The following is a 17,176-nucleotide window of genomic DNA, read 5'->3' on the forward strand; positions in this document are numbered from 1 at the left end:
AAAATACTGTTAAGAAAGGATGCACAATTAGCTTATGAGAAATAAAGTGCGGTTTAGGCACAATGAGGGAAAGGCAAGGATGAGCAATTCACTTCTGAAAAACAAAGTAAGGTTAAGCAAGTGAGGAAAAAGCATATGAAAGGCCATGAAATGTAACAAACCAGGGCTGATACCACTCGCGGGTCAGCCTGATCCACTGCTGATCGCATTGTGCTTAACAAACTGTTTGCTGCTTTGCTACTTATATGTGTGTCACGTCCAATTCTTTGTTCATGGCACCAAGAACCTGGGACTTGACAACATCTACCAGTAAAACTATGGCAAAGTAGAGGTATACATGCCCTGTCTAAATAGCTGCTACCGCCAGGCACGGTGGCTCATGCCTGTAATCCCAGCACTTTGGGAGGCCAAGGCCGGCGGATTACTTGAGGTCAGGAGTTCAAGACCAGCCTGGCCAACATGGTGAAACCCTGTCTCTAATAAAAATACAAAATTAGGTCAGGCGCGTTGGTTCACGCCTGTAATCCCAACACTTTGGGAGGCTGAGGAGGGTGGATCACAAGGTCAGGAGTTCAAAACCAGCCTGATCAACATGGTGAAACCCTGTCTCTACTAAAAATACAAAAATTAGCCTGGCATTGTGGCACGAGCCTGTAGTCCCAGCTACTTGAGAGGCTGAGGCAGGAGAATCACTTCAATCTGGAAGGCGGAGGTTGCAATGAGCCGAGATCACACCACTGCACTTCAGCCCGGATGACAGAGCGAGACTCCGTCTCAAAAAAAAAAAAAAAAACAAAATTATCCAGTGGGTGCCTATAATCCCAGTTACTTGAGAGGCCAAGGCAGGAGGATCACTCGAACCTGGGAGGTGTAGGTTGCAGTAGGCTGAGATTGCACCATTGCACTGCAACCTGGACAACAGAGTGAGACTCCATCTCTAAATAAATAAATAGGCTGGGTGCAGTAGCTCACACCTGTAATCCCAGCACTTGGGGAAGCTGAGGTCAGGAATTTGAGATCAGCCTGGCCAACATGGTGAAACCCCGTCTCTACTAAAAATACTAAAAGTAGCCAGGTGTGGTGGAGGGCACCTGTAATCCCAGCTACTCGGGAGATTGAGGCAGAAGAATTGCTTGAACCTGGAGTGGTTCAAGTGGCGGTTGCAGTGAGCTGAGATTACGCCATTGCACTCCAGCCTGGATGATGATAACAAAACTCCATCTCTAAATAAGTAAATAAATAGCTGTTACCCATCTTCAGCTCACCATTGCCACACAGAATCCCTGTTTACCAGGTATCCTTGTTTTTCAAAGCAAATAGATTTTTACATGAAATCTCACCAGTTTTAAATATCAGCAAATAATTTTTTTGAAGTTTGTAAGTACAGGTCAAACAAAACACACCTATGGGTCACCAATTTCTGACATCTAACTCAGTCTCTTAAAGAAGATGATTTTATTTCAAGTTGATAGTCACTTTAATAGACATCACTTAAGATGTCAGCATTCTAAAACTATGATGTAACTAAATAAAGCTTGAAAATCTAGCAACACAACAATCAGAAAATTGGCATTATTTTGTACCAGCTGGAAAGCTTTCCAGTCCTTGGAATCTCCAACCAAAAGCTCTATGTTTGCATTTACACACTTTACTTAAAACTACGTATAACACTAATTATGTAGGCTATACCATTCCTGTGAAACAGAAGTTCTTATCACCTTTTTTGTTTCACAGCTTTAGAACCACAGGGCATAAACAGATGAAATCATTTACCAATCCTACAACAAAGACTAGATCAAAATGCAAAAAGCTCTTGTCTTTATTTCATCAGCTGTGTTTCAATAAGAAGTGTAGTGTGGCTATGTGAGAAAATGCCCTAAGACCTCTGCAATATGGAGAGTTAGAAGATGGGGAGGGGGGATTAAAATGCAGATTCAAGTCCTAAATTTTCAACAAGCCTCTAGAGAAGAGGGATTTTTTTCCTCACTCTATCGCCACGTTGGCCAGGCTGGTCCTGAACTCCTGATCTCAAGTGATCCGCCGGCCTCGGCCTCCCAAAGTGCTGAGATTACAGGCATGAGCCACTGAGACTTTTATTCTCTCTTTTAAAAATAGATACAGGGTCTCACTCTATTACCCAGGCTGGAGTGCAATGGTGCAATCACAGCTCACTGTAACCTAGAAATCCTGGGTTCATGTGATCCTCCCACCTCAGCCTCCTGAGTTGCTAAGATTACAGGCACAAGATACCACACCTGGCTAATTTAAAAAAACTTTTTTTTGTAGAGACAGGGGTATCACTATGTTGCCTAGGCTGGTCTCGAACTCTTGACCTCAAGCTGTCCTCCTGCACTGGCTTCCTAAAGCACTGGGATTACAGGCACTGCACCCAATAGAAGAGGGAATCTTTGCGCACCCCACTCACTCACTCACAGCTCCTGTTTTATGGGAAAAGAAGCAACTCTGGAAGGAATGTGAGGTTTATGGAGCGACATTCACTGAATTAAAGGAGAGCTGAAGGACTGGGTATTTAGCTTCCATCTAAAAACTCTGCAATGGTCATGCGCTATGAACCATGAACCTCCTAACAGATGAGATTTCTGGATCACTTATAGCTACCCAGGGTCCTGACAGCTGACCCTAGGATTTCTCTTGGGGAGACAGCTACTTGGGAAAATAGCTTGATAAGCTTGGGTTACAAGGGAAAATTATGCAACAAGGCAACCAAAAAATATGGCTAACCTAAGGTCAGGCTCAGAGGCCCACGTCTGTAATACCAGGACTTGGGGAGGTTGAGGAGGCCAGGAGTTTAAGACCAGCCTGGACAACATAGCAAGATCCTGTCTCTACCAAATAAAAAAAGAAAGAAAGAAAGAAGAAAAAACAAGAAGACTTTTGAGTTTTGCTGGTTTCTGTTTTGTTTTGTTTTTAAAGACTGGCCAGGCGGGAGTGCAGTGGCAGAATCACAGCTTACTATACAGTCTCAGCCTCCCAAAGTACGGAGACTACAGGCATGAGCCACCACGCCCAGACTTGCTGTGGTTTTTTGTAGAGGCTGGAGTTGGAGGGGACTGAAAAGAGCAAAGATTTGTACCGCCTTAAAGGTTTCAATATTCAATAGGGTAATACCTAGACAGGGCTTGGCCTCCTGGCCAGTAGATTGCCCAGTAAGGATCACTGTGGGGCCACAGGTCAGCTCTCTCCCACCAGAATTTGCATCTGGGGGTCAAAAGCCGCAACTGGATTTCAGGGGTGAGGCTACCACTGCTGGTGACTTCAGTGTTCTCCTCCAGGAAAGCCTTTATCTCAGGATCCAAAAAGCTTCCAGCTCCTCTCCAGGGATACCAGCCACAGGGAAACAAGAGAAGACCACTGCTTCGCACAGCCTGCAAGAGGAGACCACAGCGATTCCTGGGTGCTTTCCAACCTAGACTCAAAGCCATCAGGCCTTTCCCCAAACACAGGTTCTATCAATGTTCTGTTGATAATGGCCGCTTCTCAAGGAGAATGAACAAGGGTGTGTCTCCCAACTTGATCTCAACGGGAACCTCTGAGTCTCTGGGGGGGGGGAAAAAAAGTAATACTGAGAATTCCAAGGAAGAACAACATTTCCAGATCCTATTACATAATAAGAAAATATTGGCCGGGGGCGGTGGCTCACGCCTATAATATCAGCACTTTGGGAGGCCAAGGTGGGAGGATCACCTGAGGTCAGGAGTTCAAGACCAGCCTGGTCATCATGGTGAAACCCTGTCTCTACTAAAAATACAAAAAATTAGCCAGGCATGGTGGCGGGTGCCTGTAATTCCACTACTTGAGAATTGCTTGAACCCGTGAGGCAGAGGTTGCAGTGAGCTGAGATCGCACCATTATACTTCAGCCAGGGCAACAAGAGCAAAACTCCGTCTCAAAGAAAAAATAAAATAAAATATTACAGTGTAAGCTCTGCATCTGATGACTCACATGTGCAAGTTCATTTCAGATGAAAGCTTTGGTGCATCAATTGGGAAAATCCAATCTTTTTAAATGATACCTTTTCACAAGAGAATCCTTTTAGTAATTTAACACAACAAATACACAAGCATTTGATTTTGAAAGAATCCTCAAGAAAATGCCTCTTACAGGAAATCAGGCATATAGTCATCCCTCAGTATCCTCAAGGGATTGGTTCCAGTATCCCTTGCTTCCAGGGTACCACAGAAGATACTCAAGTCCCTTATATAAAATGGCATATTTGCATATAAACTAAGCATATGCTGTGGTATACTAGGCATATGCTGTGGTATACTTTAAATCATCTCTGGATGACTCATAATAATACAACGTAAATTCTATGTAAATAGTTACACTGTATTTTTGTGTTATTTTTATTGCTGTAATTTACCTTGCTATATTGTTATATTGTGGGCCAACTGTACAACTTCTTTCAGAAATTTAACAAAGTAGGCATGCTTGGTAACTGTGAACAAAATAACAGAAGTCTTCTGTCTTCAGGAAGCTTATTATTCCAGTGGTGGGATAAAGTAGTTAACAGAGCAAACACAGTTTTTGCCTTCATGAAGTCTAGACAAGAGCTGAGGGGTTAATGAATTTATAATTGTCTGTGGGCAGAGATATATTAATACAAATTATATTGACTACTCTATTTCACTAAAGATTGTCATATCAGAAGACAATGCAATCAAGACTCAGGTTTTTTTCCTTTAAAAATACTGTATTGATTTAATTGTAATAAAAGAACATCAACTCCTAGATCTCTTTCTGTAAAAGCATCTGATGGTTCGATTTTACCAAGCCTAAACTGAAAAGATTTGCTTCAATAGAAAAACACCTGTGCAACTGATCACTAAGACGTTTTATACACACACACACACACACACACACACACACTGATAAGAATGAGAATGAGGAACAACAACTTAAACACAACTTATGCACCCAGTTGTTTGGAGACCTCGGATCTCTTCTGCATAAATGTTTTAAATGGTCTTAAATCTACTAAAGTATTTAGATTAGGGATCAAAAATCCAAATCCCTACAAGGGGCTGGACATCATAAATGAGTGATGCAGGCTGGCTGTAAAATAACAGAGGGGCTGTGGCAAGCTGGAGACTGTTTTCAAACAGTTCTAAAAGGGCCAGGCAGGAACATGCTGCCAGACCCCTCCGATTTCTCAAAATCATCGAAAAAAATCTAGATATTGACACATTAGCTTCCGCTTTTATTTTTTTGAGACAGAGTCTCTGTCGCCCAGGCTGGAGTGCAGTGGTGCGATCTCGGCTCACTGCAACCTCCGACTCCCACGTTCAAGCGATTCTATCTCAGCCTCCCGAGTCCTGCGATTACGGGGCGTGCCACCATGCCCGGGTAATTTTTGTATTGTGTGTGTGTGTGTGTGTGTGTGTGTAGAGACGAGGTTTCGCCATGTTGGCCAGACTGGTCTGGAACTCCTGACCTCAAGCGATCCGCCTGCCTCCGCCTCCCAAAGTGCTGGGATTACAGGCGCGAGCCACCAAGCCCGGCCAGCTTACGCTTTTAAACAACAGCAACTCATTTAAATATCAAAACACAGGGCAGCCCAAAATGCCTGTCAGGTCATACATAGCCTGTGAACTCAGCGTAGACTTCCAGTGGGTATTAGTTACCCCACATCAGTGTCCTGGGATCGCAGAGGTCTCCCAGGGCCTGGTCTCCCATTAGACTAATTTTGATAAGCAGTACTAGGCTGTCACTTGAATCACACAATGCAGCCTAAAGTTTAAAGGTAACGCAGAGCAAATAGAGATTATTTGGGATTTGGACCCCATGTCCTTTAGACCGGCGCTTCCCTCTCCCGTCCCAGCACCGATGAGGCATGGGTTATGACGTATGTGACTGTGGGGGCCACTGGGTATTTCTCTTAATGAGAAGGAGAGCTGACGGGATCAAAAGGGTTACGTTCCAGAAACTGTAGACGACTGCGTCATTTTCCTTCAGCGGCGGGGTGGAGTCGATCTTAAAGGGGCAGGCAGCATCCTCCCGGTCTCCTTACCTAGCTTTGCTGACACCGCCCTCGGAAGTAAAGCACAGGGCTCGCCTATCACTCACCCTGGCGACTCTTCCTGCGCATGCTTTACATTTTCTGGGTCCCGCTACCAAAACTGAGCCAAGCGCCAGCTGCGGGCTGTGGCCGGGATGTGGGCGGGACGGACGGCGGACCCTCGCGGCCCCGCCCTTTTTCCCAGCAGCGCTTTCTTTCTCCTCTACTTTCTTAAAGGGCCAGAAGCGCGAAACCAAAGGGCGCCCTGACCTCGCCTGGAAAATAGGAGAACGTTAAATCTGTGTGCAATGTTTGTAGACTTTTGATTTCTAAAATTTCATTCTGAAACTATGTATGCAACACCTACTATGTACCAGTCGCACTTCCAGGCACGGGACATAGAGTGGTGAGCAAAATAGACCCAGTATATTAAAAAAAAAAAAAGACACAGTATAAGCCCTTTGTGCTGCCTACATTCAACTGCGATTAAATCATAATGAATGTTCTTTCTTTTCTAACAATTCATAAATTCACTGTCAATTTATTTGCAGCCTATATCACTCGAGTCTGCATCTACATATATCCACCTTTCAACTGGACCCACATCCCACTGGACCCTCAACTCAACACTCAGAGTTAACTCACCATCTCACCTGACAACAATTAAAACCTGCTCAGGCGTGCTAGGGGGGAAAAAATGGTCCAAAAGTAAGAAACAGGAAAATTGTGTTTCTGCATCTTAGTTTGCAGTTTGAGAAATACACTGGCACCTGCCTGTTCAAAATTAGAATTTGTCGCTGGTGTTCTCTGCTCCTGCCATGGGTGTAACAGCTTTCTGTCTTTCCATGTAAACTGGAATCTTTAGGAACTACTACAAGGAAAGGAAACTTTGTGCTTCCAGTCAACAGCCCCAGATGCAGCCTTATCATTTCTTTCTTAGTTGAATGGCGTACTTGCTATATTCTTGTTGATAAGCTACACACCTTGCATTTCACAGTATTCTGCCATAGATTTCCTATGTAATAACTGATATAATGTGTTTATGACCTGCATTCATCCATTTATGAGCTGCTTTTTTCTTAATTAGTTGCTGATGTAAACTCATTTTCTCAAGTATAATAACTTTTCATTACCACACACTCTCTGATTCTCCTGCGAATAGTGAACCTTGATCCATGTTCAAGATCAATTTGTATAAGAAATATTGTTTTTAACCAGCTTCTGTGTTCTATCCCAATTAGTAGTTTGAACATCCCAGTCACTGCCCAAGAAACCAGAATGAACAGGCTGACCTAACATTTCTACAAAAAAGAGTTCCTGGTAAAAAGTTTGGTAGCCATCACTGAAGATGCATTTAATAATGTTTGGATAACTCATTCAAAACTTGCAACTTGGTTGAAGGGACTGCAACATGCCTTTCCTGTTCCATAATGGTTTTAAAACTGGTCCAGTTCTTTCTGTCCCTCCTGCCATTGCCTTAGTTTGGCATTATAATGGCTTGCCTGGGTTCCTATAACTTGTTTTTCTCTAATTCTGCCTTCCTTAAGACTATTTTTTTGTTTTTTTTTGAGATGGAGTCTTGCTCTGTTGCCCAGGCTGGAGTGATCTCGGCTCACTGCAACCTCCGCCTCCTGGGTTCAAGCCATTATCCTGCCTCAGCTTCCCCACTAGCTGGGATTATAGGCGTGCACCACCACGCCCTGCTAATTTTTGTATTTTTAGTAGAGATGGGTTTTCACCATGTTGGTCAGGCTGGTGTCGAACTTTTGACCTAGTGATCCGCCCACCTCTGCCTCCCAAAGTCCTGGGATTACAGGTGTGAACCACCGTGACTGGCCAAGACTATTCTTTATATTGCAGCTTAAATGATTTTTTTTTCTGAAGCTTAGATTCCATAGTCTAGAAAAGGCCTACCCTTCCCAGATAAAGCATGAAAAACAGGGACATAGGGATTTTCTTTCTGTTGTTTGGTGTTGATGCGCTGTCATTTCTTAATAGAAAGGACCGTCTAGATTTTAACAAAATTGACCCACATACATCCAAGCAGACTTGTGAACTGATAACAATTTGAGCTGTTGTTTATCCTCATGATTTCTTTACTTTAACTACCTGCCCTACAGTTTTGTTTACAAAGCCAGTTCTCTAATAATTGGTCCCTCTTGCAGGTGCAAGTAAAAAGTTTTACCCAACTTTGTCTTTACGGGGTTTTTGGTTTTTCAACAAGTTATTCAATTACACTTATTAGCTGTATGATCTTGGACACATTACTAAACCTTCTTTTTTTTTTTTTTTTTGAGACGGAGTCTCGCTCTGTCGCCCAAGCTGGAGTGCAGTGGCCGGATCTCAGCTCACTGCAAGCTCCGCCTCCCGGGTTTTACGCCATTCTCCTGCCTCAGCCTCCCGAGTAGCTGGGACTACAGGCGCCCGCCACCTCGCCCGGCTAGCTTTTTGTATTTTTTAGTAGAGACGGGGTTTCATCGTGTTAGCCAGGATGGTCTCGATCTCCTGACCTCGAGATCCGCCCGTCTCGGCCTCCCAAAGTGCTGGGATTACAGGCTTGAGCCACCGCGCCCGGCCTCTAAACCTTCTTGATAATCAGTTTCTTCATCTGTAAAACAGTGATGATAATAATAATGTTTTAGGAAGATTTAATGAGATAAAAGCACACCGTGTTTAGCCCGGTTCCTGGCATGTAGTAAATGCTTGCTAAGTGTGCTATTACAGTGACGATCGTTATTAGAAACACAGAGATTGATGAGCAGCAGATTGGGTTTTCAGTTAAAGCTGAGAGGATCAGACTTGAAGTTTAGAAAAATGTTTTATGCTGCAGGTTGCAGAGAGTTTAGAGTAGGGGCAAGACTGAAGATAAGGAAACCGCCATTGGAGGATATTATGGTAATCCAAGCAAACAATAACAGAGGCAGAACTAAGGTAACTGCAACAGGGATGGAAAGAATTGGAACATCTGAAAATGATTAAGGATGAGCTATTAGCAGGACTTGGAGACTAATTAAATATACGCGCTTAACCATAATGCTAGCCAACCTCAGGGCAAGATGGTTTCTCTTGCTCCACTCGACTGGCCTGTGCTGTTCATCAGCAGGCTATTTGTGTTCTCCCTTGCCTAAAACCCGCTCTAGCTCCCCAGACCTTCACTGGTACAGATGGAATCCTGACTACAGCTTTCCAGGCCCATGCTAATCAGTCCTGAGTTAACCTATCCTGCCTCTTTTCAATACGCTCTTCTCCCCTCTCTGCTGCAATTTGTTTTCCTCCCACAGCACCTTGTTCTCTCATCCCTAGGCCTTGTTGAAGACAGAAAGCTGCCACTGCCTCCCACCCCTAACTGCTCCTCACTGTCCAAACCACCTACTCGTCCTTCAGAACTCAGCTCAAGGTTAAGGTCCTCTGAAAAGCCTTCCCCAACACGTCAGCCTACACACTAATCTTCCTATTTTCTTAGCTTCCTATGGGCATGTTCAACAGGAATATCAAGCAGAACTGTCACTGTCTGTCTAGACTTGAAAGCAAACTATCTCATTCTTCCTTTAGCCTCTAGCACAGTTAGACACTCAATAAACTCTGTTAAATGAAAGAAAAGGCAAATACGTGAGTAAAATAACCAACATTACATATCAGTATCTCATTTTACAAATTTACTTTTAACAGCTTTATTGAGGTATATTTGACATAGTTTCACATTGGCAACTTTGCATGTTTACAGAGTACAATCTAATGTCCTGACATATGTTTTGTCAACCCAAAGGAGAGACTGAGACAACAATCTCAATCAATCCAGGTTTATTGAGCCAGAGCTTAAAGGTGTGCCCAGGAAAACCCCGAGTCACAGAAACATCAGTCTGTGGCCTGTGCTCCTTGGGAAAGGTTTCAGGAGATTCGATATTTACACATTTCTTTAAGAGAAAAGACACGCAGGAAAAGGGAGATAGGCAGTGAGGCAAATGATGACATTCTTGTGAGATTTTAATTAGTGCCCAGTAAATCTATGCTACACATGAGATAAGGGCAAACATTCAAAAATAGGGAGTAAAGGAAGAATTCATTATTCAGACTTCTCAGGATAGGTAGAAGAATAATGGATCTCATCTTTGTTTTTCACTTGGGAAGATAAGGCTTATAATTGACACTATCAGTGTGAAATTTACCAGACTTTAGGTTCCTGGACAAGGAGTTAGACTTAAGTTGCAGACTTAAAGTGACAGCTGACATGTCCTTATTTATGGGAGGATTTATTATACACCTTGAAAAGTTTAGGAGCCAGGAAAGAATTTTCTTATGAGCAATTTGTGAGGGCAGTCATCTGGAAATACCTGAGACCTTTTCCTTTTGTAGGGATCTGGCTAATGTATAGCACTTTGACACAAGGTTGCGAAGTAAGCAGGCTTAACTTTCCCTTTGGCATAATAAGTTTGGGGGTTTTGAGACTTTTTATGCTCCTTTACAGTATATACTCATGAAACCATCACCAAAATCAAGATAGTGAACATATTCAGTGCTCCTGTATAATTGCTCCCTCCAGTTCTTCCCCCACTTTTTTTTAAACCTTTTTGCTCTGTTTTTTGTTTGTTTGTTTTTTTCATGAGACAGAGTCTCACTCTGTTGCCCAGGCTGGAGTGCAGTGGCGCAATCCTGGCTCACTGTAACCTTCTCCTCCCGGGTTCAAGCAATTCTCATGCCTCAGCCTCCTGAGTAGCTGGGATTACAGGCGCGCACCACCACACCTGGCTAATTTTTGTATTTTTAGTAGAGACAGCGTTTCACCACGTTAGCCAGGCTGGTCTCGAACTCCTGACCTCAAGTGATCTGCCTGCCTCGGCCTCCCAAACTGCTGGGTTTACAGATGTGAGCCACGGCACCCATCCAGTCCTTCTTCCTTCTTCAGTCCTTTACAACCATTCTTGGCTTTCTGTCACTATAGATTGTTTTTTCTAGATTTTCATATGCGTGCAATTGTATAGAGTTTATATACTGTTTTTATCTTATTTCTTTCACTAGTAATTATTTGTATTCATCCATGTTTCCTGCATCAATAATTCACTCCTTTATATTACTAAGTAGTGTTTCGTTGTATGTATAGATAAGCTCCCATGTTTATCCATTTACCTGTTGATGGACATTTGAGTTTTCTTTCTTTTACTATTATAAATAAAGTTGTTTTGAACATTTGTGTCCAAGTCTTTGTATAGCCTTATGCTTTCTTTGCGTAAATACGTAGGAGTGCAATGGCTAGATCATATGGTAGGTGTATGATTAACTGCAAACTGTTTCTAAAATGGTTGTGCCTGCTGGGCACCGTGGCTCATGCCTGTAATCCCAGCACTTTGGAAGGCCAAGGTGGGAGGACCACTGGAGGTCAGGAGTTTGAGAACAGCCTGGCCAACATGGTGAAACCCCGTCTCTACTAAAAATACAAAAATTAGTCGGACATGGTGGTGTCTGCCTGTAATCCCAGTTACTCAGGAGGCTGAGACAGGAGAATCACTTGAACCCAGGAGGCAGAGGTTGCAGTGAGCCAAGATCGTGCAACTGCACTCCAGCCTGGATGACAGAGCAAGACTCTGTCTCAGAAACAACATAAAATAAAATAAAATAGTTATGTTATTTTACATTTCCACCATCATTGCATGAGATTTCCAGTTGCTCCACATCCTAGCCAACACTCGCTATCATCTGTCTTCTTTTTTTCTTTTTTTTTTTTTTTGAGACGGAATTTTACTCTGTCGCCCAGGCTGGAGTGCAGTAGCACTATCTCAGCTCACTGCAACTTCTGCCTCCCAGGTTCAAGTGATTCTCCCACCTCAGCCTCCCAAATAGCTGGGATTACAGGCACCCGCCACCACACCCAGCTAATTTTTTGTATTTTTAGTAGAAACGGGGTTTCACCATGTTGGCCAGGCTGGTCTCAAACTCCTGGCCTCAAGTGATCCACCCACTTTGGGCTCCCAAAGTGCTACAATTACAGGGCTGAGCCACCACACCCAGCCTCTCCCCAGACTTTTGAAGGAAGTTTGTAGTTTTGGGTTTTCTGGAGCTTCAGCTTCCTTCCAGCTTCTCTCTACCAAATTGCCCTTGCAACAAATCTATGGCACCCTGTCTGTGTAAATTTGTGTGTTTCCTTTTTTCAGTTCCTTATCTGCAGTTTGCACTTGTTGCTCCCTCAGTTAGTAACCAGGCAAACTTTTAAGCACAGGTCACTGAGTCACACCTAAACATCTGACAACTGACACTATGTAAGACCAGTTGGCTACAAAAGGGAATCCTCACTCCCTGCAAAAACCCAGAAATCTTCAGTTAACTAAGGCTGTGGTGCCATCTACTGATAATTTAGCTTAACATTTAGCCAACAATTTAGCTTAACAATTTAGCCAAGTGTGTTTCAGCTAAAATGGTAAGAGCAAAAACAAAACTGAAACTTAAACAGAGTCATGTATAAAGAGCAAAGATTCTCACCCACAATGTTGCTACACACTGGTACCTTTTTTTTTTTTTTTTTTTTGTGATAAGGAGTCTCTCTCTGTAGCCCAGGCTGGAGTGCAGTGGCACGATCTCGGCTCACTGCAACCTCTGCCTCCTGGGTTCAAGCGATTCTCCTGCCTCAGCCTCCTGAGCAGCTGGGACTACAGGCGCAAGCCGCCATGCCTGGCTGATTTTTTTGTATTTTAGTAGAGATCGGATGTCACCGTGTTGCCCAGGCTGGTTTCGAACTCCTGAGCTCAGGCAATCTGCCAGCCTCAGCCTCCCAAAGTGCTGGGATTACAGGCGTGAGCCACCACACCTGGCCTGGCACATTTCTTTAGTTGTAAGATATGATGGAAATACTTATCACTGGTAATAAATAGTTCAGGCTTAAAGCTTAAAACATATTTGGTATAATCTATAACACATTCTCTCTCAATCTTTTTCTCTCACATGCACGTGCACACTACACAACTAACCCACCAGCAAATCCAAAATACTGTCTATGCAGAATCTGACCACTTTTCACCACCTGCATTGCTTTCCTCTAATACAAATCACCATCATCTCTAGCCTGGGTTATTGTTGATGGGAGGATAAATTCTCCTGTACTCCCTTGGGATCTTCTGAGTCTAAGAACTAAATGGACATGAACCAGATTAACAGAAAAGCATACAAGTGTTATTAATTTTTACTTGTACATGAAGAATCTCACAAGATGAAAGGGGTGACGACCTGAAGAAAATGGCCAGAACAGAAAGCTTTTATACCTTTTAGACAAAGAAATGATAAATTTATGAAGACAAAGGGATTTGAACTCGGGGCAGTAAACTGTGGGGAAATCATTAGGAGATACATGGTGATGAAGCAGCTACATTGTCTGAGGTATAAACCTGGGGTTTGTCGTCAGGCACCAGGAAAATTTAGGACACGGACACACACAAGGAGTTTAGGAGCAGAGGTTTAATAGGCAGAAGAGAAGGGAAAGAGAAACAGCTTTCTCTACAGAGAAAAGGCCCAGCCGGTGGTGGATGCGCCAACTTTTATAGTGAGGTCTGAGGAGGCGGTGTCTGATTTACACAGGGCTCACTGATTGGTTTGATCAGGTATGATGTTTACATAGTGCGCAGGGGAAGGCTGGTTACCCCACTCTAATCTTATTATGTAAATGAACTTTCCAGTTGGTCAGCGCCATCTTGTCTGCTCCTTACAGTACACGTGGCTGACAAAGGGAAAGGAAGATGGAGCCTCCAACTTGAACATGTGTCGCCCAAAGTTCCTCCCGGGGTTCACTGGTGCAAGCTCCCAGCTTACTTGTCTATGTCTGCAACTCGGCTTTACAGGATGCTCTTCGTTAGAAAGTTATTTGGGGCTGCTTTTCATGAAAAAATAAAAGCCTTACTGAGGACTCCCACACTCCTACTATCTGCGTAAGTGATTTTTTCTAAACTCCTGTATGGGTGAAGTGCAAAGCTGGTGAAAGATAAATGTTGGTTTAGTAAGTTTATCTGTATAGGTCCATTGTAGCATCAATTCCCAGTCTCTGGAGATAAGGGTTATTTTCTCTTTCTACTAAAGGAAATGGGCACCGTGGCTCATGCCTGTAATCTCAGCACTTTGGGAGGCGGAGGCAGATCAGATCACACCTGAGATCAGGAGTTCGAGACCAGCCTGGCCAACATGGTAAAACCCCATCTCTACTAAAAATACAAAAATTAGCCAGGCGTGGTGGCACGCACCTGTAATCCCCGCTGTTCCAGAGGCTGAGGCTAGAGAATTGCTTGAACCCGGGTTGCCTCACTGCAGCCCGGGAGGTGGAGGTTGCGGTGAGCTGAGATTGTGCCATTGCACTCTAGCCCGGGGCACAGAGCAAGGCTCCATCTCAAAAAAGAGAAAAGGGAAAAAAAAAAGGAAGGCATCTTTCTCAAAGGAATTTTTATGGCTTCCTCAAGGTAGGAATGAACACGTCAGTGAGGAGGGCAAAGCAACTCCATCCTGGATGCTAATCCATGTTGGTTTCTGATTAACCCCAGTTCCAGGAAGTCTTCTAAGACTTCCAGTTTATCTGTTGTTCCTTGTGTAAGAGCACATACTGACTGTAAATCCTGCCCTTAGGTCAAGCGGCCTTGATGTTATCCTACTTCAGTTGTTCTCCACGTCCCTCCTGAATCACTCCTCTCCTGGGATATATAAGCCCTGGGTTTGAGGGGTAATGGTGCAGGGATCCACCATCTTGTCTCACTGCTTCCTGAGATACAGACATGGCTTCTGTTCTAAGTCCCTAGTAAACGTTTCTTCCTAGGAAACTGGATGTGTCAGCCTCTTTCTTCGGCCTCTCAGCTTCCTGGGCTGCAGGTTTGCATAGATCCTGCCCACTGTGAAACAGTCAGCCAGCTCTTCCTGCAATGACAGTCTCTCAAGTACCTTCACCTTGAAATAATCAGTATGCCAAACTGGCATATTTGGGGGTGGCGTGTCCTTAACTCTTTCGTTGCAAAGGTCTTTGAACTAACCTTCTTATCCCTCCTTGCTTCCTTTGGTCAATTCTCAACAGAAAAGCCAGAGTGATTCTTTAAAAAAAAAAAAAAGTCAGATCATTTCAATCTTCCATTCAAAACCCTCTAGTAGTGCTACTGGAAAGGGATCACAATTCAGATCCCAAGAGAGTGTTCTTGGATCTCATGCAAGAAAGAAATCAGGGCAAGTCCGTAAAATGAAAGCAGGTTTAAGAAAGTAAAGAAATAAAAGAATGGCTACTCCAAAGACAGAGCAGCCCCAAGGGCTGCTGGTTGCCCATTTTTTTATGATTATTTATTGATGATACATGCTAAACAAGGCATGGATTACTTATGCCTCCCCTTTGAGACTATATAGGGGAACTTCCTGTTGTTGCCATGGCATTTGTAAACTGTCATGGCGCTGGTGGGAGTGTAGCAGTGAGGACAACTGGAGATCACTCTCGTTGCCATCTTGGTTTTGGTGGGTTTTGGTTGGCTTCCTTACTGCAACCTGTTTGATCAGCAAGGTCTTTATAGTGACCTCCTATCTCGTTCTGTGACTAAGAATACCTTAACTTACTGGAAATGTAGCCCAGCAGGTTACAGCCTCAGGTTAACCAGCCCCTGTTTGAGATGGAGTTGCTGTGGTTCAAAGGCCTCTGACAGCAGGGCTGAGTGCAGTGGCTTACGCCTGGAATCCCAGAACTTTGGGAGGCCAAGGTGGGTGGATTGCTTGAGCTCAGGAGTTCAAGACCAGCCTGGCCAACATGGAGAGTCCCTGTCTCTAGTAAAAATACAAAAATTAGCTGAGCGTGCTGGCACATACCTGTAATCCCAGCTACATGGGGTGCTGAGGTGGGAGGATTGTTTGAGCCCAGGAGTTTGAAGCTGCAGTGAGCTGAGATTTCACCACTGCATTCCAGCCTGGCAATAAAGTAAGACCCTGTCTCAAAAAAAAAAAAAAAAAAAGTCAGGGGGTGGGGACCGGCGTGATGGATCATGCCTATAATCCCAGCACTTCGGGAGGCAGGTGGATCACTTGAGGCCAGGAGTTCGAGACCAAACCGGCCAACATGGCAAAACCCCACCTGTACTAAAAATACATAAGTCAGCTGGGCATGGTGGTATGTGCCTGTAATCCCAGTTACTCAGGGGGCTGAGGCAGCAGAATCGCTTGAACTTGGGAGGTGGAGGTTGCAGTAAGCCAAGATCATGCCATTGTACTTCGCTATGGAGAGAGAGAGTGTCTCCAAAAAAAGAAAAGAAAAAGAACATACACATTTATCCATTAAGTTCTCCATCTTTCATGGGTGTCCCAAAACAATTACAATAGAAACACTGAAGATCTCTGATCACAGATCACCAGAACATATGTAATATTAGGTTGGTGCAAAAGTAACTGTGGTTTTGACCAACCATTACTTTTAATAATAATGAAAAAATTTGAATACTGTGAGGATTACCAAAATGTGACACAGAAACACGAAGTAAGCACACTCTGAAAAAAAAAATGGCACCAATAGACTAGCCCGACACAGGGGTACCACAAACATTCAATTTGTAAAAGTCACAGTATCTGTGAGGCACAGTAAAGCTAAGCACAGTAAAAGGAGGGATGCCTGTGAGTGGAATCATACCATATGTAGTCCTTTGTGACTAATTCTTTCATTGAGTATAATGTTTTCTTCATTCATGTTGTAGAATGAATAAGTACAGTCAGGCCTCTGTACCCGTAGGTTCCACATCCATAGCTTCAACCAAACTGCACTTTGACAAAATTGGGAAAAAATTTTGTGTCTGTACTGAACAGCATGTATAGACTTTTTTTCTTGTCATTATTTCCTAAACAATATAATACAACAGCTATCTCCAGCCTGGGCAACACAGTGAAACCCTGTCTCTACTAAAATACAAAAAATTAGCAGGGCGTGGTGGTGGGCACCTGTAATCCCTGCTACTTGGGAGGCTAAGGCAGAATAATTGCTTGAACCCGAGAGGCAGAGGTTGCAGTGAGCCAATTTCACGCCATTGCATTCCAGCCTGGGTGACAAAGCAAGACTCTGTCTCCAAAAAAACCACAACTATTGGCTGGGCATGGTGACTCACGCCTGTAATCCCAGCACTTTGGGAGGCTGAGACAGGTGGATCACGAGGTCAGGAGTTCAGGACCAGCCTGACCAAC

General features: G+C 43.8%; 1 protein-coding gene and 1 pseudogene across 4 annotated transcripts in view; both read right to left on the minus strand.

Moving 5' to 3' along the window:
* The window catches only part of METTL20 (methyltransferase like 20), a 30,428-nt gene that overhangs the window by 11,867 nt on the left and 1,385 nt on the right, over positions 1–17,176 (minus strand). The window contains exons 1-2 of one of the 4 annotated variants that reach the window (XR_001000862.1): positions 5,602–5,718; positions 3,130–3,556 (exon numbers count right to left, since the gene is read on the minus strand). Coding sequence is in view for 3 of the 4 variants with exons in the window: in XM_011934078.1 (XP_011789468.1) it covers positions 3,130–3,443 (314 nt within the window). In the remaining variant the exon portion in view is untranslated. Of the gene's footprint in view, positions 1–3,129; positions 3,557–5,455; positions 5,865–6,031; positions 6,212–17,176 lie in introns of those variants that run through there. The other 3 variants (XM_011934078.1, XM_011934080.1, XM_011934079.1) reach the window with 3 other exon arrangements.
* Positions 3,471–17,176, minus strand: part of LOC105506107 — a 65,896-nt pseudogene continuing 52,190 nt past the window's right edge.

The sequence above is a fragment of the Colobus angolensis genome, unplaced genomic scaffold, assembly GCF_000951035.1.
Source record: "Colobus angolensis palliatus isolate OR3802 unplaced genomic scaffold, Cang.pa_1.0 Scaffold131, whole genome shotgun sequence".
NCBI lineage: Eukaryota > Metazoa > Chordata > Mammalia > Primates > Cercopithecidae > Colobus > Colobus angolensis.